At 39.7% G+C, this 25,496-nt stretch overlaps 1 protein-coding gene across 4 annotated transcripts in view; it reads right to left on the bottom strand.

Annotated features, from left to right (window-relative positions):
• Window positions 1–9,706: 9,706 nt before the first annotated feature.
• Window positions 9,707–25,496, bottom strand: part of GRIK2 (glutamate ionotropic receptor kainate type subunit 2) — a 598,580-nt gene continuing 582,790 nt past the window's right edge. For 3 of the 4 annotated variants that reach the window (XM_030556013.1, XM_030556010.1, XM_030556011.1), the window contains 2 exons: window positions 20,136–20,313; window positions 12,197–12,310 (listed from right to left, as the gene is read on the bottom strand). In XM_030556013.1, the coding sequence (XP_030411873.1) occupies window positions 12,297–12,310; window positions 20,136–20,313 (192 nt within the window). In that variant the 3' untranslated portion in view covers window positions 12,197–12,296. Of the gene's footprint in view, window positions 12,311–20,135; window positions 20,314–25,496 lie in introns of all 4 variants that reach the window. The other variant, XM_030556012.1, reaches the window with a different exon arrangement.

Here is a 25,496-nt window from a genome sequence, read left to right as displayed (position 1 = left end):
TCTTCATCATAGAGCCATTAATCAATATCCAAGGAGCAACATAAGCTCCATCTACAGTATAGACTAGGGGTATGATTTCAGCTTGCATAAACATATAAATAGTACCATAGCGATGATAGCATGGGCAGTGGAGGCATGGATAAATTGAGCACGGTACATACTCCGTGGTTTAAGGTGGTTTTGTACTCAGTTTTCTGCAATAGCCTTGAAAAATCTTATTGCATTAAAGTTATATATTTTTGGAGTCCATTGTATTAAATGCAAAGATTATGTATTATTATGAGCATTGGGAAGTGTTATGAACTTCAGAGGACTATATTGAATGATAGGCCAGACAAGAATGGACTTTTGGAGATTGTCAGCGGATTTGCCTAGGTACTCTCAGGGGGGAAGGTGAGTGCAAATTCCCACTTCTGCTTATGCAAAAACCCAGCTTTTTGAAGCTGTGTCCTGAAGAGGGGATCATTGTATATTGACTACCTGTTACCAGAATCCGAAGATCAAAAACCTGTGCTGTGTAAAGGAAAGCATGAACTAGCCATAGATGTGCTTGTTCTGAGCTAAAGCTATTATGAATTTTTAATGACTGAAAAACCCCTTTATGGGGTTTGGTGGCCTGACTCCTAATTCTCGTAAACTTCTTAGCATGTGTGTAGGTTCTTTATTGTTTTCAATATAATTATTCTGTAATTCTCTCTCCTTAAAATGTGCTTGCTTAGGAAGAGCTATTGGTAATATAACTGTAGGCAATTATGCTGTTTTTAGCCTCTGAATAGAGACAGACATTGTTTAGGCAGTCTGGCTTGCTGGGAATAACACAGTGTAGGAATAGAACTGTAGAGCCTTGAGAAACCCCAGTCAGGAAGGAGAGAGATATGGGTCACTCCCTAGAGAAGTAGTGCTGAGAACCTAACAGTGGGTACCTTGGTGGACCACAGAGTGGGAATACAGGTGCAGTTGCCCTGAACTGTGAAACTCAGAATGACTAAGATCATATTCTCAGATGCCTCCTGTACTGCCTATTGATTACTGTTTAACATTTGTTGTTTTATAGGACCCCATTCTGCAAGGCTCTGTATGAATATATAATAAAAGACAGCTTCTGCCCTATAGAGCTTCCAACCTAAAAAAAACCCAAGATGTAATAGGTGGATGCGACAAAAATGTAGTGGGGGAGTAGATGATGGGATAATACAAATAATAGGATGTTTAGCACAGTAATTACATGTGCCATTTTTAGCCTGTCAGTAGCAGCTATCACAATTTGACACCTGGAACAGGGGACAAAAGATGAAGGAGGGCATGGGGCAAGATCAAGATAACAGAAACTGAATTGATCCATAATCTTCACAAGTCATGTCTGCTTCAAGTAGACCAGATCTGCCTACAGACCCACCAACTTCCATAGAGTTTAAGGCCAGGAGGGACTCCTGGATTTTATAGTCTGACCTCCTTTATATCACAGGCCATCAAATTCCATCCAAATATCCCTATATTGAGTCTAATGACTTCAGTTAAACCAAACCATTTTAGTCTAAAGGAAATTAAACTGTTTCATGCTACAGACAGCAATAGGTAAGACCAAGGTGGCTCCAGTGTCAAAGGCTCCTGCAACGGCAGGGAATTGATTGGGTGATCCATTCCTCATGCTGAAGAGGAAGGCAAACCCCCTCCCCCCAAGATCCCTGCCAATATGACATGGGGGGTAATTCCTTCGCAACCCCCAAACTGGCAATCAGTTAAACTTTGAGCAAGGCGTGCCACACAGCTAACAAAGGATTTTCTGTATCATCTCTGAGAACTATTCCACCTCAACTGGTATCTCATTCCATAGTCAGGGCAGATTACTGATGCTTCAGAGGAGGGGAAAAATCCCAAACCCATACTAAAATTTTGCATTGGGTAAAAAAATACCTTCCTGACACCTGCAGGTGACCATCTGAAGTCCTGAAATATGAGATTAGATTATAACCATTATCATATACAGAACTACAGTGTTATGAGCATGTTGGGCAAACCCCACTCACTCTCAAACTCCATGAAGGTAACAAATGACCAGTGGGATTCCTTGAACACAAAGTTATTGGCCTGAGAAATAACACATTAGCAAGGAATGCCTTTACCATTTACTGGAAAGCTCAGGAGGGGTGAAGATTTGATGATCCTAACAGCCTGTTCTGGCCCAGACACTTACAATCCACAACTTTGCTGCATAACGCCAATAAAATGAGACTGAGAGCATGGCTGCAGATCATCACTCAGAGCAGCTTGTGCCATTCCAAAAGGCATGCAGGACAGTGTGGGAGGAGGTGTTAAAGGCCTTCAGGTACCTAATATTCAATTAGGTACCTCCTGACATTTTCAAAATCCCACTAGACACCTATTTAGGCAACTAAGATCCTTTAAAAATCTGGCCCTGGGCCTCTGAGCTTTACTCTGGTCAGGGTAGAGATTTACAGAATAGGGTCTCTGAGAAGGAGGCTTGTGTCCTTCTGCCATTTCTGTAGCCTTGAAAAAGTATGTGAGTTGATTCAAACAGACCCACAAGGACCACTTTATTTGTTCTACACAAACACTGTTTGACCACTTGATTCTGCATTTAAGATTAACTCCATATATTTGGCTGCTACTTGAGCCAGTCATGAATGAGTGACAAGTAGAACAGTGTTTTTGACACCCCTTATCAGGTTCACATGAGGCTTGACAGTTTTAAACTCCACTATTTGAAAGCTACCTGTCGCATGAGGTATTCATGCGGTCTGGAAAAAGCTGATTGAAGCGCCTTTTAAATCATTCAATTTTTGCAAGCTTACATTTTTCCCTGGCAGGTCATTTATCTGGTGGAGGTGACTTCAGCTGGGTGAGTGAGAAAAGTGGAAACATGCCCTGGAACATGGAGTGTTGGAAGTGGGACTTCTTCCTGGAGACCAGACCTAAGTAGTAATGGTTTGTAATGTGTGGTAGCTGCTCCTTTGCAGATGAACAGAATGGAATGTTTTGTGATGCAGGTTATGAGGTAGCCTTGTCTTAGAAAGAGTGGCTATTGACATAGTCTGCTAGTTTCTGACCAGCCAGGACATAGTAATGTGAAATCTGTTCAGGCAGCCATCTAGATACGATACTCTTGGTAATGCTGGCCAATGAATTTTGTTCTAATTAGAGCCCAAGGAATTTATATTGTATCAATCAAATGAATGAGCCTGTAGGTGTAGAAAGAATGTTGCCAGAATGTTGCCAGAATGATGCCCTATTTTTGGAATAATATTTTACAAAAAATGTATTAATTGGTTTAGAAGTTAGTACGTGCATGGAAAATAGGGCTAAACTCTGTTTCAAATATGAAGACATTACTAATGACTGTATAATAATCACTTACTGAGCCTTGTGTTTTTCATATAGAAGCAGGCCAAAATTTTGCCCATCTCCAAAGCCCTCCTACCTCTCTTCACTTATGTATATAGTGGAATAAGTTTCTCATCACTGCCAATCTCCCTTTCTCCTTCCCATAAAACTCTTTAGAATGTGGCAGAGAAGGGGCTTTCCTTTCAATTGGGTAGATCTCTGTGAAATCTGAGAACATACAGACTTTCAGAATTTAAGTCCAGAAAGGACTGTAATAATCAGGAGCAGCACCAGACTTTCTGGCGCCCTAGGCAGCATATGGGGGGGGCAGCATTTTGTGCGCTCAACACGGGGCGCGGGAGCTTCCAGTTCCACTCCCATCGCGCCGCTGAAGAAGGACCCTCCGCCGAAATGCCACAGGCGACAGAGGCAGTCATTGAGCTGCTCAATTACCTGCCGCTGTTTTCCGCAGCACATTGGTAGAAGGTCCTTTCTTCGGCGGCACGACAGGAGCAGAACCAGAAGCTCCCGTGCACCCCGTGAGGAGCGCGCAAAATGCTGCCCCCTGAATCCTGGCGCCTTAGGCGACCGCGTAGGGTTGCCTATTTGAAGTGCTGGCCCTGGTCATAATCGTCTGACCTCCTACATGTCGCATCACAGAACCTCACCCATCCACTTCTGCAGGGCCGGCTCTAGGTTTTTTACTGCCCCCAAAAAAAAATTTTGGCTGTCTTTCCCCCCCCCAGACAAGAGCTTCCCCCTCTTGCCCACCAGTGCTCCCCACTCACACCCCCTGCTGCCCTAGCACTGGACTCCCCCCCAAACGTGGGATCTGCTAACAACACACTGCAGCCGAGCTCTGGCCCAGCTGCGACTCTGTCCCCATGCGGGTGGAACTGCTGGGCAGCGTGGAGTGGGAGTACTTCCAGGTGGCAGCACAGCTGCGGGGCAGCGCAGAGAACACGGCCCCCTCTCTGGGCTTCGCGGTGCCGCTGGAGACTGAGCTGGATCGGTTCGTGCTCACCGCCTTCACCCCCTACATGCTGGCGGCCGAGGACCTGGAGAGCCCCCCAGACCTGCTGCTCTTCAGCCTCATGGTGCCCTGGCCCAGCCCCAGTGGGAGGGAAGACGAGGATCTCCAGCAGCGGGGCTACCTGCTCAGCACCGACAAGCCCAGCCAGCTGCTCACCTCCTCACACACTCCGAGAGCCCCTCTCATCGCCACCGCAGCCGGGGCTTGGCTCCAGGGGACCCCATTTTCCTCCCTTCCCAGCTCCTCACACACTCTGGGAAGGGCCACCCAGAGGATGCAGGGGGCCTGGGGCAAAGCAATTTCGGAGGCCCCTTCTATTAAAAAAAGTTGCAATACTATACTATAGTAACATGTATTTGGAAATGTAAAAAATAACTAGTGAAATACATTCAAAAATTAATTTGCAGTAATTTGAAAATACACCAAATACATTATTTAAAAACATTAAATGCTTTACTGGTATGTATACATTTGCAGTTACATAAAGGGCTGTTACTGGGTGATGGTGATGGTTGGTGCCAATGGGCTGTCACTGCCTGGGGGCGGTGCTGCTGTTGCCCAGGGTTGGGTGGGGAGCTGGGCTCTGGGTTAGGGGGTGTCTGGCTCACAGGGGCTGGGCTCAGGACTGTGAGGAGATAGGGTCGTCCGGCTCAGAGGGGCTGAACTTGGAGCTGGGGGTCAGGGCTGGGGGGGTGCCCAGCTCAGAGGGCTGGGCTTGGAGCTGAGGCTCAGGGCTGTGGGGTATGGCGTCAGGGGGTGCCCGGTTCAGAGAGACTGGGCTCGGAGCTGGGGGTCAGGGCTGTGGGGGATGGTGTCAGGGGGTGCCCAGCTCAGAGGGACTCGGCTCGGAGCTGGGGGTCAGGGCTGTGGGGGATGGGGTCGGGGGTGCCCAGCTCAGAGGGGCTGGGGTCAGAGCTAAGGGTCAGGGCTGTGGGGGGAATGGGGTCAGGGGGGTGTGCGGCTCAGAGGGGCTGGCCTTGGAGCTGGGGGTCAGGGCTGTGGGGGGATGGCATCAGGGGGTGCCCGGCTCAGAGGGACTCGGGTCGGAGCTGGGGGTCAGAGCTGTGGGGGACGGGGTCGGGGGTGCCCAGCTCAGAGGGGCTGGGGTCAGAGCTGGGGATCAGGGCTGTGGGGGGAATGGGGTCAGGGGGGTGTGCGGCTCAGAGGGGCTGGCCTTGGAGCTGGGGGTCAGGGCTGGGTGGGGAGGATGGGTTTGGGGGGGGGTGCCCGGCTCTGAAGGGCTTGGCTCGGAGCTGGGGGTCAGGGCTAGGGGGGATGGGGTCGGGGGGGTGCCCGACTGCGGCCCAGCCCCTTACCATGGCTTACCCCCTCTCCCCGACAGCGCTGCAGCCGCGTGGTGTCTCCAGCTGGGCCCGAGTTCCCGCCGCTCACCTGCAGCTCGCAACCCCGCCCCCTTGCCAGCTGAGACACTGGGGGATGGGGGAAGACGGAGTCGGGGGGAGCCTCCGACATACCCTGCGGTGCCCTGAGCCTGGGGAAAATTGTCTCACTTCCCACCCCCGCCTGGGCAGCCCTGACTCTGGGAGCCCTTCTCGCCACCGCCGCAGCCCGGGCTCGGCTGTGTGAGGAGCCGGGGACGGAGGGGGAGCCAAGCCCGGACTGCGGCGGCGGGGAGAGGGGCTCCCGGAATGTGTGAGGAGCCAGGGACGGAGGGAGGAGGGGTCCTGCTGCCGCTGCCGCTGCCGCTGCCACTCCCAGCGGCGCCGCGTTTTCCAGTGGGCTGTGCAGGGCGCCGCAGGGCTGGGCAGTGGGCGCGGATCCTGGCTCGGGCGAGTGGCTGCGCCAGGACCGGCTCCCGGCAATGAGGCCCCAAGCAAAAAAATAAAAATAAAAAAAGGAGGGGGACGGAGTGCCGCCCCAAGCACATGCTTGGAGGGCTGGTGCCTAGAGCCCGCCCTGCACTTCGGCTATAAACACATCACCTTTGGCTGTGTCACTGATGTCCTCAATTGTTGATTTAAAGACTTTAAGCAACAGAGAGTTCACCATTTACTCTAGTTAAATCCATGCCACAGGCTGTAGAGGAATGTAAATACCCTCCCAATCCTCACCAGGGTCTCTGCAAATCTGATCTGGGGGGAAATTCCTTCCCAACCCCAAATATGTCTACTATCTCAGAAAAGGAAAGGAAAAGAAGCATTTTGCCTGGTGTAGGGCTTTCTTGAGTCTTACTGTCTATGCAGTCCTACTTGCAAGACAAGGTGTGTAGTGCCAGAGTGGCACTAAATTTAAAAAGGGACTAGGCACAATAGGAAGAAGAAAGACTGGTAAGTTCTGCCACCAAGCCAGGTCATCAAGCTATAGACACCCTCTGAAAATACCGTTCTCTTATCCCTACCCAAGAGGTCTTCTCTCACTCTATTTTCTACAGTTCTATCAATAGCAAACAATTCATTTGCACAGTGGATTTGTGGTATTGGAAAATATTGCAAGACTTGCTAAACAATTAGATGGATTTAAGGAAAGGAATTAAGCCAATTTTGGGTCAAGAGAGGAGTTATTTCACTGCTTGTTTTCCAAACTTGAAATAAGTTAGGATGTGAAATTTGGACTAAGCGTCTGACAAATTCTGAGTTTTATTTAGTCTGAACTGTTTGGTCCATTCTTAAATGAGATAGAATGAATAGTAAAGCTACTGTTAAGAATATCAGTACATGAGTATCTATGTTACATTTTATTTCCATTATATTTTGGCTATTGTACCATTATTCTGGAGGGTAATTCCCACTGATGTGTAATCAGAGCGATGGCTCTTGTCAATTTGACTTTTTACTATAATTATTTGTATTTTCATAATCCATAGGACCCCCAGTCATGAACCAGGACTCTCAGTGTTAGATTGGCAGGCAATCAGATCAGTATCACTTCAAACAATTTAAAAAGGTCTTGTTTTTATTATTTATATAGCTCTGTAGATGTGCATGGTGTTTCATATAACAAATAAAAGATAGATTCCCTGCCCGCTAAGAGCGTACAATCTAGGCAAATACAAGAAAAACAGGAGGAGGAGATAAAGGCAGGGAACAGGAAGTAAAATAAAAAGAAGGACAATAAGATCACAGTCACATGAAAGGCTAGTGTATGTGCCCTTGGTGATTACAAACAAGGGAGATGAGGTGTTCCGAGTAACATTGGTTTAATTGGAGCTAGGGATTATAGGACAGCTTGAAGATATGGGTTTTGGGAAGAGATTTAAAGGTGGAAAAGGAAGAGCTTGGTGGACACATCAGAAAGGTTTAGGTGACAGCATGAAAGAAGGCGTGGAAGTAGGCATGGGAAGAGGACACCAAGGAATTCACGCCCAAGAACAAACTAGATGACCATTGTGGACATTTCTGGACTCAAATATATGAATCTATGACACAAGGCAAATTGTACCTGTAAAACTGAAGGCAGGTTTGAAGACAGAAATGCTAGTGTCATACTCTGGCCTCTATGTTTCCCGGTCATTGTATATTTAGGTGAATATATTTACCATTTTTGGAGACTGGCTGAAATCTTGGTCACATTGAAGTCAATGGGAATTTTGTCACTGACTTCAATGTAGTGAGGATTTAACCCACTATATTTTGTGATGGGTCTCCTTGATCTGGGGATAAGGTGAAGTGGTTATGAGCTGTTCCATGACTGGCACATTTTTACCAGCCTTAAGCATTATTCTGAAGAAATAATCCATATGGCATATGCCTCCTGTCTCTCTCACTCTGTGCTATTATCTGGTCTTGATCCCTCCTTATTTTATAGAATATCATGGCATTTTTCCCATTTCAAATTTATTGATTTATTTTATTTCTTCCATTCTCCAGCATGTCCTTCACATTCTGTCATATTATCCAGTCAATTTATTATTATTATTATTATTTAATCATTGAATGACGCTTCTTTGGAAGAAGTGATGGGTGAACATGAAAAGGGTAGCTTCAGATAAATCTCCAGAAATTCAGGTGCAAACTTGAAGATTTTCCACGCCTGCATTAAGCTCTTCAATTCAGAAACCTCACAAAAATAAACTCTCTCACAAAACTGCCAGCACTTCCTGGTTTCTTCTGGCCTGGGAATACTGCAAAAGCAGTGTCTCTTGCAGTAGTGTATCTTAGTATAATGAGCCAGATTGATGTAAATCAGCTTATCTCTAATTATTTCAATTGAGGCCCAGGATTTCTACTTCCAGGCCTGCCCAGAACTAGATTCCTCATTAACGTGTAGAGTTAAATATACTTTGTCATTTATTTTTGTATCTAAATAGTTGCCTGTGCCCAACTAAAGGTTCGAAAGGAATGTGCTAAAAGGCATATCTGAAGATGTCACATCTGCATCCTGGGAATCCTTAAAGATTGCAGACCTGTAAATTAATTAAAGTATAAAGAAAGGGAATGTCCCTAGAGGAATTAATTTCTTACATTTTTCTTTCTTTTCTTTTCTTTTTTAAATCATTCAGGTAAGTCCTCACATCTGAATTATAGCTGCTTTAAAACTCTTCTCTGGATCAGCTGGAGAAAAAGTAACCACCCCTTTCTGAGAAATCAATGGACATATTGATCACTTGTATAAAAAAACCGCACATAAAGCAGTTGAACTGAGTAAAACCAGATGCCCACTTAGTATAAATAGGTGTAGCTCCATTGATTTTAACAGAGCTATCATAAGTTACACCAGATGAGGATCTGGCCCTTGCCATTTAGCAGTCATTAGAAATGGTGTTTTTCCTCTCAGGATAGGGAACTGCATCCATGGTATTGATGTGAAAATGATCCATTGAGCTTTTGGGGATGTATAGCAATGGGTGACATTTTCTGCTGCTTTGGGGACTTGTGTGTGTTAGTCATTTTTTATCTAAATTCTTCGATTCTCTAAAAACAAAAATAATTACCAGCTCACATCAATAAACATAAATGGGTCAGAGTATATATTCAAATTATGCCATTATCCCAGTAAATTTGTTGAGCCATCAATTCTGGTCTTGATATTCAAATCTCCAATTACCAGTTACTTTGTATGTTTCTCTTGCCATTGAAGGTTGCATGTTCTCACTGAGATGCAAATTAATCCATAATGTTTTCGGTTTAAAAAACCCCCATTCCTTAGGGAGTTTTGTCCCAAATGATATAGATGGAGCATTTTCCTCCCTTTTCATACTTACTGTAGCTCACATTAATGTTAATGAGAATTATCCATGTGCATCAAGGGGAGAATGGAACTCCTACTTATTTCAACATCCTTAAATGGAGAAAAAATGTTATTTGAATATAATACAACATTATGCTTTATGACTTTACAAATTTTATTGTAAATCATCATTCAATGCAATAGCCAAAGTTTCACCATTCCAAACCATCATAATTAGGAGTTTCCATTGTCCTGTATGACAGTTACCTTTTTTTTCTGTTTTTATTTAATTGAACTTGTTTAAATGTGCATTTAACTATATATATATATTTTTCAGAACCTTTGCTGAAGGCGTTTTTATTTTATATTTTATGGGGTTTTTTTTATATTGGCAAAGATAACCTGTTCTTTATACCACATCAATGGGATGAAACTCTCACAAGCAGAGATTTTATTTTCCTGATTCCTAGTCATGATGAAAATGGCCAGCTCAATGCATATGAAAATTTATGGGAACTGAATAGTAGACCCAAAATTCCAAATAGCACAATATAACCTCTGCAATGTTGGTGATATATATTATACTTTTGTACTGGAAAAGTGAAACATTATAGAATAATTCTTTTGGATGATAACATAAAATTGTGCCTTGAGTAAACAACTATTCACATTCCTCACCTATGACTGATTTCCTATTCCTTTAGTTCTAAGATTCTGTTTGTTGTAAACGAAATAGATAAATAAATAAATAAAATAGCCAAATAAAATGTTGGTTTTTTTCTGGAATAAAAAAAAATCTTTATAAACTTTGGTGGTAGGCATAACATTCTTAGAAAAACCCATCATTATACATTTTGCTGCATTTTCAGAATACAAATTTATAGGGTGCAAGATTTAACATAATTGGGGCAGTTTTTTTTCAAAATGTTATGTCTTGAAACCCACTAACAGCGGGATGGGTAAATTAGGTTTGTAACAACTAAGGTCCTAATCCTGCAATAGGTGTACATAGCGGGAGATGTACAGCAGTCCCAAAGAAGTCACTGGCATATGCTCAGTAGCAAGTGTTTTTAGGATTGGGCCCTAAGCTGAGATAGTTATAAGTACCAGTACTGACACAAAGTACTGTACATATATTGCTCAAATCACACAGCAAAACAAAACAACTAAAACTGACATAATTTTAATGCTTTTTTTTTAATTTTGTGCATTGGATTCAAACAGCAAACTGTGTGCACTTCAACTGTTATCACAATGTGGTCAAGAGTTTTGTGTATTTTACCATTTACACACAATTGTTCATTACAGTATGTTATCAGTCTAGTGGAAACCAGGAGTGTAGCATGGTAAGCAGTGCTGGTAGTGCACTTAGCTTTTATATTATCTAACTTGAAAATATTTCTCTTCTAAGATTCCTTTTTCTTGATAAAAATAGTTTTCACCAAACGTTGGTGATGCACACGCACTACCATTCATGCTTGGCATCACACCCCCGACCAGAACGCATGTTCTTATTTTGTTGATAAAAAGTATTACAAAAATTTCCATACAAAAACTATTTTCATAGAAATCTTGCATTTCCACAAATAAACCTGAACATTTTTTTGAAAAAAAAACTGCTCAAGAATTTTGTTCATTTAACACTGTGACTGTACTGATAAATGCAGTCCTCTTTAAAGTTCTCCACATTCACTTCTTTTAGGTGACCAATCCCTTTTCCACTATTACCAAGAATTGCACAGGCTCCATTGAGTTCAATTAGTAGCAGGATCAAGGGTTTCACAACTCTTTAGGCTAAAATACAAGCCTTCTATTTGCCAAATACACTTTATTTTTTCTCTTTTCACAATTAAAGAACAAACTAATTGCTTACAGCTAAAGATTTTAAGATACATTCCTTTGTACCCAGGAAAATTTTATGTCATCTAAAATTGGGTCAACGTTATGGTTTTCTCACATCGCCGTTCCAGCCCAAGTAAATTAAAAGGAAATTATTACTGCCTTTTTTACTGACATTTTTATTTCAGTCATTGAGACAGACAGTCCAAAATCAGGTTAGGGTCCCCATTTTCATACTTTTCATGGGATTCCGATTTCCTTTGCTTTAAAACTTCTCCCATCCAGTAAGCTTATAACACCTCTCCAGCTGGCAGTTACAGTTTGTAGATATAGGCCAGCAAATACCAACTCTTGAAATACCAATGCTTGAATGTTCTGAAGAACATACTCTGTTTTGAGACATTACTGTTAGAAGACTCCTTTGGTAGTTAGTTTCTATGTCAGACATTTTTTCTCCACCACCTGGTAACAGTTGAACTTCAAAAGGAACCTGTAATTTCTCATTCAGACTGCATTTGAAATCAGCCACAAAACTCACATGTAACATTCATTCATTCATAATGGTGGAACCCATGACAAACAGTGTAACCCCTGCATAACTTGGTTCATCCATGACGCTTGTGATTCGAGTCTGGCCATTGAAACTGCTTAGATCATTGAGTCTCTAGTTCATAGACACAGCGGCATGAGGTAACTCATTTTATTTTGCACAGGTTGCATATTTCCACAGGAAACATTCTCGCAAAATTGTTTGAAAAAAAAAAAAGACGACAGTTTGTGCTTGGGGTATTTGGCCTCCCAGCTCTATGCCATGGTTTCTTTACCTGGCAACCTTCTGTCATTAAACGTGTGCATGTTGATAACTTCTTCTGTTTTCACAATAACAGGGGCCTGTGGTTTGTGTTTTAACCGACGTTGACACTTCAGAGACATCCTCAGTTCCTCTACCATGGCACTACAGAAGGACCTCTATAGTTGGGAATTTAAGGATGAGGAGAAGAAGAAAGAAAAAAAAACAGTTGTAAGAAAGTAAAGTTGCAATGTCTAGAAGCAGATTCACTCTTTTGGAACAGCCTTGTCAGTTTGCCATGTTTCAGCCTGCAGCTCATAAGAAATTGCTGTCTTTTAAATATGCATCACATCATAATTAAAATGACTTATCAAGCTGTGATGGCTCATTGAAAATTTCACCTTGTCTCTACAATTATTTATCTGCCAACTAGTGTCTCGTGATGCACATTATATGTAAAGAGATTTCAGACAGATGCTTAGTTAGCATAATTTAGCCTTACAAGTTAAAGTTTCAATGTACATGTTCACTATACACTCTGCAAATCTCCCTGCTTTATATTTTCAAAATAATATATTTCATTCCTATAAAATCTGAGTTGCTGCTTTTCAAAAACTTATGAAGCTCCTGTGTAAAGTTAAATTAACTTTAAATTAAATTTAAATAAGGCAGAACTTGAGGTCAACAGTCATGTCTGAAGTTAAATGGAAAACAAATACCCAATATCTTATTTTGCATCTCTTCAAATCTGCAATAGTCAGAAGAGCTGTTGTTCACAGACAAATATTGTTCAGAGAAGAGGATTTGGAAGTAAAATAGTAGATTTAATTTGAAACTGAGGTGTGTAAACTCCTGAGAACAACCTGTCAGATAGACTTTAACTACATGTTCCCCATATGGACTGGATCGTCAGACCCTTACTTATCTGTACAAAGAAGTAAGGCAACATAAGGCCCTCCTTATACACTTGCTCAGCAGTGTTCAGACTTTGATCCCAGCTACTTGCACAATACTGCATTGTGTGCAGGGAGGGAAGTGAAGATGGGAGGAGCCTTGGCTCTGAACTCTTCCCCTTCCCCACTCTCCAAATCCAATAAATCAGGCACATTGGGGGAACAATGTGGGGAGTAAACTGCCCCATGAAGATGGGTGAAGTAACTTACTCCTCCCGAGAGCAAGGGGCCAGTGTGAGAGAAATTATAACTCTGAGCTCAGCAACACACTGCGCCCCTCATTCAAGACAGATTGTCAAATTACAATCTAGCCCTTTGTGGAGGTCATGTGAGGTCACGTGAAACTCAGGTGGGACAAACCCTCCTAAAACAGATTCTGGAATTGCGTTAAGCAACTTCTAACCAATATCTACTTTTATGTGATTAGTGCTAGGTCAGCAGTGAATATTCAACTTTTTCACTTTTTTCCTAGCCTCAGAGCTCGTTTTATTTGTAAATAACTAACTCTGCACGAGTTCACAAGTCCGAAACGAAGCCTTACAATTCCTTTGGAATTTGGTTATTACTGCTGACTCTCAGTACGGCAAGAAGGGAGTATGCAGAACAGACCTAGATTAGAAATTGGCCAAGCAGAGATGGGCTGAACTGCGTCCTTGGCTTTTGTTTTACTCCAGTGCCATAACAAGCTCATCAGAATAACTATATATATATATATATATATATTAACAATGGAGCACAAATAAAAATATCCTTTCAAAGTAAACCCAGGCCATGATGTGGTAATAATTCAAGAAGCAACGATACTCTCCAGCTTAATCATATTTCTATTGTAAGGTTTACTTTTTCCTGTTAAGAAGGATTTTCTCCAAAAAATAGTGGTTGGTAGTACCCACGCACTACAATGTATTCTTGGTATTACTCTTGTGACAGGAATCCTTGCTCTCATCTTCTGGATAAAATTTATTGCTACAATATTTTATGCACATGTTTTGTAAAGTAGTGAATTTAGTGCTTGGGAAAGATATAAAGTCTTGGATCAAAAAGTGGGATTTTCAATGGCAAACAGGGAGTTAAATGTCCAATTCCCAATGAAAGTCTAGAACAGGTTGGCATTTAACTCTCATTTGTGCCTTTGAAAATATGCCCCTTAAGTCCCCTCTTTATTCAAGAAACAAGCAGTAACAGTGCAGTCCGACTCATCTGTCCCCACCAACATGTTCAGCTTTGTCCATAGAATAACATGTCCAAGGAAAATTCATTCTTCACTTTAATTATGATCTTACCTAAAATTTTCAAAAGTCTCACTGAAAACCAATAGCATATAGTCTCCGAAGTGTTTAAATCACTTCTGAAAATAGATATTAGTCTCCTAAGTCACTTTTGAAAATTATATTGCTTAGTTTCTCTGGTAAGATACTGAACAAGAGCCTCTGAAAAAAATGGGGCTTTTACGGAGTACACTTCTGTCCCTCTACAACTGGATTGAAGCCACCAACTCATTTAGCATAGGTTACTAAAAGTTTGTCAGAAAGTACCAGCATTCAGTCACTATCACTGAATAGGATTCCAGCTAGTGGCCAAGAGGTGAAAAGATGAACATTCTCATTGCCAATATCTTGGCACATTCCATATCTGAAAATAATATGAACTGGGGTTACAACATCTTTGTTTTGTTAGAGTGGCAAAAAGCAGCCAGGGTGCCCTGGTGAATTTGATCCTATGTTCTTAGAAATATTACATTTCTATTAGGGCTGTGAAGCGATTAAAAAAATTAATCATGATTAAGCACACAAGTTAAACAATAGAACACCAAGTATTTAAATACTTTGGATGTTTTCTACATTTACAAATATATTGATTTCAATTACAACACAGAATACAAAGTGTACAATGCTCACTTTATATTTATTTTTTTACAGGTATTTGCACTGTAAAAAAAGAGAAGTAGTATTTTTCAATTCACCTAATACAAGTATTGTAGTGCAATCTCTTTTTTATGAAAGTTGAACTTACAAATGTAGTACTATGTACAAAAAAACTGCATTCAAAAATAAAACAATGTAAAATTTTAGACCCTGCAAACCCACTCAGTCCTACTTCTTGTTCAGCCAATCACTCACACAAACAAATTTGTTTTCATTTGCAAGAGATATTGCTGCCTACTTCTTCTCACCTGAAAGTGAGAACAGGTGTTCTCATGGCACTGTTGTAGTTGGCATCTCAAGATATTTACGTGCCAAATGCTCAGGATTCGTATGTCCCTTCATGCTTCAACCACCATTCCAGGGGACATGTGTCCATGCTAATGAAGATAACAATCCAAAGCAGTGTGGACAGATGCATGTTCATTTTCATCATCTGAGTCAGAAGCCACCAGCAGAAGATTGATTTTCTTTTTTGGTGGTTTCTGCATTGGAGTGTTGCTCTTTTAAGACTTCTGAAAGCATGCTCCACACCTCAGTCCTCTTAGATTTTGGAAGGCATTTCAGATTCTTAAACCTTGGGTCGAGTGTTGTAGCTATCTTTAGAAATCTCACATTAGTAACTTCTTTGCATTTTGTCAAATCTGCAGTGTAAGCATTCTTAAAATGAACATGTTCTGGGTTATCATACGAGACTGCTATAACATGAAATATATGGCAGAATGCAGGTAAAACAGAGCAGGGGACATACAATCCTTCCCCAAGGAGTTCAATCACAAATTTAATTAACACATTTTTTTTAATGAGCATCATCAGCATAGAAGATTGTCCTCTGGTATGGTGGCTGAAGCATGAAGGGGCATACAAATGTGTAGCATATCTGGCACATAAATACTTTGCAATGCAAACAACAAAAGTGCCCTGCAAATGCCTGTTCTCACTTTTTGGTGACATTGTAAATAAGAAGAGGGCAGCATTATCTCCTGTAAATGTAAATAAACGTGTTTGTCTTAGCGATTGGCTGAACAAGAAGTAGGACTGAGTGGATTTGTGGGCTCTGCAGTTTTTCATTGTTTTATTTTTGAGTGCAGTAATGTAACCAAAACAAATCTACATTTGTAAGTTGCACTTTCATGACAAAGAGATTGCACTACAGTACCTGAATGAGGTGAATTGAAAAATACTATTTCTATTTTTTACCATTTTTACAGTGCAGATGTTTGTAATTAAAAATAATATACACTTTGATTTCAACAGAATACAATATATAGGAAAATGTAGAAAAAAACATCCAAAATATTTACTAAATTTCAATTGCAATTCTATTGTTTAACATTGCGATTAAAACAGCGACGAATAGCAATTAATTTTTTTAATCACAATTAATTTTTTGAGTTACTCACATGAGTTAACTGTGATTGACAACCCTAATTTCTACAATTGAATGTTTCCATCTGAAATGCTCTTCAAATATTGTTTGAGATGGCTATGATATATGTTGACTCCTCCCATTCCCATAGCTAACCTCTTCATCCTGTTTCTTACTGTACAGTGCTGTAAACCTCTAATATCTGTTGTCCCACATATTTAGTGTACCAAATACTCCCCAAAACCCAGATCTCAGGAAAAGGGCAAACACATAAGGCTCTAGGGCTTACTTCTAGATCTCAGTATTTGTTAAAATGAGCTCCATAAAATGAAGATCATTTTAAAGTCTGACAGTTTTATGATGCAGATAATAAATTTGTCATGTCAATAATTACATTTAGTCTAAGTGAATACATAATATACACAAGTTTCTCCTGCCCTGTACTTTCAAATTAGTTTGTCTAAGTTCACGCAAACTTTTCCCTATATGTTATATTTACAAGAGTTAAACATTATATTCACTGAAACTTAGAGCATTAACTTTTTAAACTATGGCAGCTATATATTAAATATATTATGTTTCTGAGAATAATAATAAGTTGCACTCCCAGAAAGTACTCTCTTTGGTGACCAATCATTAAAAGAAACAGCCACATTCTTCTTGTAAATTTAATTCTCTGATAAAAGCATCTTTATCATTGAGTCTCCTCTTCTGGGTTATATGAAAGTTCACAACTTGGACCTTTGATTTTCTTTGGTTGCATAGTGGGTCTGAGAAAAGGAAGAAGCATTTTCCTGTGTTATGCAAAGTAACATGCAGAACATTTTACAAAGGATTACTCCCTGTTTGACATTTCTTTAATTGAAATTCTACCTTGATCTCTCTTAACTCCCACTAACTCATATTTTTCTGTCTACAGAAACTTCATGGTTTTTTTCAAAGAACTGTACATTGTTAGGTTACACCTTTGGGAGCTGCAACATATGGAGTAAGAAAGGAGCTATACAATGTTTTTTGTGATTGGTAGATTACAATATTTTCAGAGAGGATTTTAGAATATGTAATCAAATGTTTTCCCCAATTTCAAATTTTTCAAATTGTATTGTTGTTAGAAAGCCTCCAAAGTTTGCCAAGATTGCAAGCTGTATTTTAGAAATGCTTCTCCAACTTGAAGATGAGCTCTTTCAATACATCCTGCACAATTTTTCACTTAATTCAAAGACACTAACCTTTTTGCCTTTTACTTACCTTCTGGACCTCTGACAGGTCACAAAACATCAACAGTTATTGAATTTTGGCTACCTCTAAGCTGTTTTGCTAAATGTAACCATAAAGTCATTTTAGAGAGAATCAGATAGCGGATGATTTGAAAAAAAGTTTAAAACTCTACACACATTTGCACAGTTAAATGTAATTACTATAGCAAAATGAATAATCAATATAAAACATTTGGGGGAAAAGTACTGCATTTATAGTCAGAAGGTTAAAGTGTTAAAAATAAAGTTTTAATCAGCATTAGTGTTGTATGTCCTTCAGCCTCTGACACAAAGGGACTTTGCCAGAGCTCAGCTCCTTATGAAGTGTTAGGAATTAAGCTGTATCTACTTCACCCTATGTCACAGCTGCCAGCTTATGTGGATTCAGCATAATAGTTTCTTACCATTGTTTACAATCTATGCAGACAGTTTGTGCCCATTCTGGAGCCTGAAATAATGTGGGTTTGTATACCCACAAGCATGAATACCAAAGTTGGAAAGTTTTTGTACGGTTTTCTTATATTGCTGTATATCACACTTAGAGGAAAAGTAATTAGAAACCACATTAATACTCCTCAGACCCAACATTATAAATCCCTATAAATTTTGCTCCTAATGACTGTAAAAAGAGCAATAATTATTGCACCCATAAATATCAAAGCACAAAGTCAATGCATAAAGTATATGCTTTAGATCAAGAAAAACAAATGGAAATAATGAACCAGTACACACATTGCCTGGAAACAAAATATTATGAAAAAAAGTCAGAAATGGTATAGCTGTGTCTCTCAAATTCTGAATTTAACCAGCATTATTCTTTTTCTATTATTATTAAAGAAAAAGACTCAATGATTTGCTCTTTTATAAATCTGTCTCCTTTCTTCTTTGATGGAATTAAGAGTAAAATTGACTGTCGAAATCCAGTATGAAATGACAAGATTTACTCAGAAGTTCATTACCTCCAGCCTTGCATGTCAGATATTATTTGAAGTCTTGTTAAAATTTCTCAAAGCAGTAATGGCAGTAATCCTGCAGCTTATATCCGATGTTATGGGTCAATGTTCTAACATCTACTAGGACATATCAATCAAACTGTTTTTCATCTTGTAAAAGTTAGCTGAGAGTGGATTCATAGCCCTGCCCTGAGCCTCCTTTCTAATCAGTTTCTGCTTCCATATGCCACTTCCCCAAGGATTTTGAATGATGTATAGTGAGGACCTGTCAATCCAGTCTCTTAGATGCAAAGACAAACACAAATCCTAGAAAAAATGTTTCCACAAGATAGATGCAATTACAGACATTGCAGCAACTAATGGAATGTAAGAAACAAACTTATGAGGATGAGGTAGAAAGAGGGAAAATAAATTGCACTTTGAACCATTTCACTTTCAATTTCTATTTAAAAATATATCTGCACCAATCCTATTTTTAGAATGCTAGCAACCAATATATATTTGGACAAGAAGAGTTGACTTAAGGTCATATGTTCTCTAAAAATCGTGCATTAAAAGTGGCATATTGTTACACAGAATTTTCCACTGCATATATTCTTGGTCCAGAGCAAGGGTAGTGTTCAAGTTTTCTGCAAGCTAAGTATCAGAGCAATTAACTGCAGTATTCACAAATACACTTTCTATTTAAGCAGCCAGCTCTTTTGCCAGATCATGGATCAGGATCAGAATTAAGTAGTTAGTTAGGATTTCAAACCAAAAATCACTGGAGGTTTGAGCAGAGACTGAAAACAAAATAAGGCAAATGTAAAACGATCTGAGTCCATAAGTTTCCTGTGGTGGTTGAGAAAGCTTTTCCTTCACCATAGTATCCATGAAGTCCTGACCAATGGAATTATTCCAAGTGATAGACAGCTTGGTGGAGCTGGGGGAGGCGTCACTTTGAAACAGAGTTGAATGTTGATTGTGACAAAGAGTTTTCTATCTATCTTGTGGAGAAAATCAATCAGAATCTGACTCAACATTCCCCTCCCATAGTAACAGAACTAAGCTGGGGATTACTAATACATCTTCTCTGGCTACAAGTTTCAACCAATTATGCTCATTGAGATACTAAAGGTGCAAGAGTTTAGGTTCATGACCTACAAGATGATCTCTTTTCCCTCATTACTGGTAAAATCAAGCAGGGCAATAGACCACTCTATTGTAGATAATGTGTCCTAATGGGAGGGCAAGGTGCCAACTTCCCTCAAATCGACAGAGTTTAGGGTCATGTTCAATGAACTATTGCTTGATGACAACAATCTAGGCAGCTACTCTCCAGTCTCTAACCTTCCTTTTTTGGTAATGGTAAGTGTGAAACTTCCGGTGAAGTCTTCCGACTTCTTGGACCCCATTCAGTCTGGTTTCCAGCCTGTGTATGGCATGGAGACTGCATTAGTTCCACTGGTTGATATCATCCTCCTAGCGATGCACAAACGTTTCTCATTGATGATTGTGTTTAAATCTATCACCAGACTTTGATAGCACTGACCATGAGGTTTGCTAACTCACCTGTGGACCTAAGTTGGGGTGGATGGGATTGTACTTGTGTGGTTCCATTCTTCCCTCTCAGAGAGATCCCAGATGATGGTACAGGGCAATTGATCATCAGCCCTGAGGGTTCTCTCTCATGCGGAAGTCCACAAGGTTTCATTCTGTCATCCTTCCTCTCAACATGCATATGAGGCCACTGGGGGGAGATAATGAGACAATTTGGGCTGCAATGCCATCAATCTTAGATGACATACAGCCCTACATCTCTGTTTTGTCAAACAAAGATGGTGCAATCTTTTGCACTTCCAGAGTCTGGCTGAAATAAGTGTGTGATTGAAGTTCTATCCAGAGAAGATAGCTGTTATACTGGACAAATAAAGGGAAGCATTTAGAAGATTGTAGTTTCCCTTGCTATTGTAGGTTCTGCTCAACCTTGTCAATGAGATTTGCAGTCTCAGGGTTCTTCCAGTTTCCTGAGTGATCCTGTGTTTCCAGTGGCCAGGATTGTCATTTCTCTTTTGTGCTTTGCTAGATAGTGACAACGGTTTCTACCTGATGCAGACCTTGTCACAGTTATCCAGATCTTTGTGTCCGCCAGTCTGGATTATTGCAATCCATTCTATACGGGGCTACTACTGAGGACAAGTCAGAAACTAGAGTAAGTGCAGAATGCTGCTGAATGCTTATTAGACGGTCACAGAAATAATGGAGCATATTACAGCAGGTCAGGCACAGAGCTGATACTAAGCAGAAATATAACAAAAAACACAGCACTGGCCATATTCTTCAATGTGCAATTCAAAGTATTATTTTAATTTAGAGGTGCTATGTGGCTATGGTTCTTGCTGTATAAGAGTTTCCCTGACTTCCTACAGTGCCTGATCCTAGTTATATTAAAGTCAGTGAGCTAGCTGAGATCTTTTGCAATCAGCTCTTAGATTTGAAAGTCTGGTCACACAGGGTTTATCATTCTCAGTCATGGTTCTGAATTCACTCCCAGCTTGTCCAGTGAAGCTCAGGTTTCTTGTCCCTCAGAGTACAGTATAAGGGAGTGATTGCAAGAAGTGTAATGAGCCTTCTTTTGTGGCAGGATGTACACGCAACAACTTATGTTTGAAAATATTCACTGTGTACCTGCATACAGTGTAAATCTCAAAACAAATAAACAAAAATATTTATAAAACATAGAGCCTTTTGGAAACTGACTAGTCAAATTTTATGAAGTTATGTCTAAATATCTTTATGTATATTTGTGAATGCTGAGTTAAAATTATCTGCAAAATATTAACCGTAAAATATTTAATACATTTTAGAAGTGAATAAGGTTATATTGCACTTTTCATTAAAAAATACAGAACAGCCTTGGATCATACTGAATAGAGTATTAGTACTAATCTCATATACATTATTTCCACTGTGTTAGCAAAACTGGCAAATGATAAATGATATGCTTTCAGATTGTGCTAGCTAATACAACATGAAAATGCAATTCCTGTTGCAGGGACCAGAGCTATCTCAACACCATCTCCAATCAGCTGAGGTTGCTAACACTATGCTGAAGTGAGTTCCCAGATCTACAGTAAACGAACAGCTTTCCTAATTTTGATCTGGGGTTGTTGACCTAAACTTAATTGTGGGAGATCCCAATATTCTGACCCAGTGTTTGTATTGCCCTTACATTTAATGTAAATAACTGCAAATGCAAACATTTAAAAATATCCTCATTTATAGACAGGATTTACTTGATGTAACATCAAAAGAGAAACAATAAGTGAGTATTAGGAGGACTTGCATTTTTGAGATATATGGTAACATTTTTTTCCCTTGAGAACAAATGAAACATTTTTAAGAAGAGCCAAGAATTACATTTTTTATAGTTTCTGCCTTCCCTTGGTAAGAGGAAAGCCGGTATGAAAAAGTGAACTGACAAAGAGATTTTTTTAAATGCAACATTACATTTATCTGTGTAGAAAGCATAAAAAATGTTCATAAATCAGAACTGGAATTTAGAACCAGATCCTGCAATGAGCACACAGATGGGCAGGACCTCTAGACCATTGAAGTCACATTCATATGCATGGGCTTGCAGGATCAGGACCTTACTGTGAAATAGTTCTTAAGGAGGCCATAATCAACTAGACAATTTAAAATATGTTTCTCTATTCTCTTGTTTATACTTCTCAATGAATTCAAATTAAAAGCAAAATACCTCTGTGTCATTGTTCATTGTCATTGTTAAACTGCAATCAAAAGTCAAAATAGAGATCATGTTTGAAATGTTTTATTGTTTGAAAATTGTTTGAAAAATGTCAAGTCAATCAAATAAAAATCTTCATTTCCATTGTTTTGCTCTATTTGTTACACTTTGGGCTTTTCACATCTTTAACAGCATAAGGTTTTCTTTTTACATTTCCTACCATGGCAAAATATCCCTCTAAATATAAGCAGTAAAACAATTTTAAAGAGGGCATTGCATTAGAATTCAGCTCTCACCGTATACACCAAAAACAAAAAAAAACAAAAAACCACACACACAAAAAACCTTCCTTATGGAGCTCAGGGATTGGGGGATGAGAAGAGCTTCCAATTTTCCATCTGCCTATCTGCAGAATGCAGATGCATCAAGATTGGGAAAATGTTCCATTTAAGAACTGTCACAGCTGTCCCTCAGCTGCCATTCTGTCATTCCTAGCCAACTACAAGAACTCTTGGGTTATGCTAATAGAAAATATAATATCATTCAGGTTGCATCATGATTTTGTGTTTTTATAACATTTATTGGGATACATTTCCTGGATCTCCAGGTTTGATTTACCAACCATCCCTACACTTTTTATTCATCTGCAGCTGACGAACATGCTCTTCAACTTTAAAATCTTTTGAACATGCAGATCCTGAAAAAAAAAAATCACTGTGCTGGGAATTACTTTGGTCTTCATCCAAAAGTGTTATAAAGCCCAGACCATATTATCAAAGCTTTTAAAAAATTAAATGATCAGGATATTTTCTGAACAGTAATAATGTTAATATAATTCATTTCATTCAGCTTTATAATTTTTCAAATAACAGTGAGGAAGAGAGTTTAATAAAAAAGAATTTGGCCATATCTGAGAAAACGATATGATGAAGAAAAAGGCCTGGAAGGGTAGAAGAAGGATTGTAAAATTCAGAACATGAAATTGTTGTACCAGTTTCAATTTTCATGGTTTTGAACATAACTGTTAAAAAAAAAAAGGAAAAGCAGATTTCTACACGTTCTGACTTGCATATTTCATGTTCACAACACTTCCTTAATAATAACCTTGTTTCTGGAAAGTTGTTTCATTTGTGGTACAAATTAGCTACATTATGTACACTCTGTGTTTGACTATCTGTGAAACTAAATACTAGGTGAATGATGACCAGCATTTTTCCAAACCTCACATGAAAGAGGGGTATTTTAAATCCTACTGTGTGAAATTTATCCTTGTGTAAAAGGGTCTCTTCAAGCAAACCTCATGTTAGCAATAAAATTAAAGCCAGAGTTCTTGGGCTTTACATGGGAGAAGTACAAGCAGGGCCTGGAGCCAGAGTATAAAGCTGCAGCAAAGCAGTCTTGCAGTCTGTGATCTGAAATAGCAGTTGCAGCCCCTCCATACCATTTATGTAGGGCCTGGAGCTGCTGATTCCATGGCCACTTCCCTAGCACACGCTCATGGTTGCCCTGCTTACTGAAATATGCTTGGCTGGCACGGATAGGAAGTACAATCCCTTTCTGCATGTGGTGCTATCATAAAATAATGTTCTGTATGGTCTTGCAGTAGTCTTCTGCTTTAGGACGAATTTCACTCTAAAGGTTTACATGGTGCAGAAGTACCTGGATGATTTGCCCCCAAAGAGATTAAATGCACAGCTCCTTTATTCAATAATACCTGATAATTTCCAGTGGGCACTAAAATTAGGGGAGATGGTATCAAATGGAAACAATCTCAAATAATTATATTTTGAAAGGATAATAATGAAACAAAATCTATACATTATCAAAATAATAACCATCAATATATTATGTTAAACATTACTGTTTTTCAAGATCAACATTCTCTTTTCTAGCATGATGTAGAAAACTCTCAAGCTTTACAAAAACAAAGATATGTAATGAGACTAAACTATGACACACTGAAACAATTATATCAACAATAATTACACTGGTAATTGTTTAAAATGGCTTTGGTGTCTCAGATTGCTTACTGACTGTCCTCTAAGTGTCAACATAATGTTACAATCAAGGAGCAAGTCATTTGCTTAGAGAAGCAATTATAAAATGCAAATGGTTGAGCATTTTTTGTCAAGATTGTCACAGAGAACAAAGGTCTGCTTCACAACATGTCTCCAAGTAGATGACACAATTTTGTGTTTGTATTATAAACAATAAGGAAATGATACCAACTTTTGGGTTTTGAAAAGACTAATGAAAGAAGAGAGGTGGACATTTTGACACATAATTTCTATTAAAAATTGGCAATTAATTTTCCTTCTAAAAAATACAATACACCATCTTATGGTTGCTTTAGGATGACCAGATAGCAAGTGTGAAAAATCAGGATGGGTGTGTAGGGAGATAATAGGGTCCTCTATAAGATAAAACCCCTAATATCTGGATAGTCTCGATACTTTCGGGACATCTGATCAGCCTGTTGCTCTGAAGGAAAGCAACTTAGAGATCTTAGAAACTTCAGTGTTCAGACATCCTGTTCCATCACTTTGACTGGAATTTTAACCCTCTGCTATAAAGAAAGGCAATATTATATTGCCACAGAGCCAAGTTAGAATTTCCATTGGGATTCAAAAGGGAGCTAGATAGATTCATGGGAAATATGTCCATCAATGGCTATTAGCCTGGATGGGCAGGAATGGTGTCCCTAGCCTCTGTTTGCCAGAAGCTGGGATTGGGTGACAGGGCATGGATCACTTGATGATAACCAGTCTGTTCATTCCCTCTTGGGCACCTGCCATTGGCCACTATCAGAAGACAGGATACTGGGCTTGATGGACCTTTGGTCTGACTCAGTATGGCCGTTCTTATGTGGGGAAGTGAGTGGAAGTTTTGCTAGGCTTGGTTTAGTACTTTTCCTTTAAGACTTCACAAAATAAAGTACAGTCTATCAAGTACATCAAATGTTTGTTCAATTTTTACTTTAGATTAGAATGTAAAATAACTAGTAAAATCAATGTTACTTTTCTGTGCTTCATGGAAGGCTGAACACTGCTCTGTTGTACGCTGTGCAGCTCATTAAAATTGTTGGAATGGTTGAACAAGTTTTCAGAGGTTAAAAAAAATGTAGCTTATACATTGTATATGGCAAAGTTCATCTCAACCTGCTTTTCAGTCTCTGTTACAAA

Source organism: Gopherus evgoodei, chromosome 3, assembly GCF_007399415.2.
Source record: "Gopherus evgoodei ecotype Sinaloan lineage chromosome 3, rGopEvg1_v1.p, whole genome shotgun sequence".
In the NCBI taxonomy this organism is placed as follows: Eukaryota; Metazoa; Chordata; order Testudines; family Testudinidae; genus Gopherus; species Gopherus evgoodei.
Note: the sequence above shows the minus strand (reverse complement) of the source record. Positions and strands in the feature narration are given on the sequence as shown.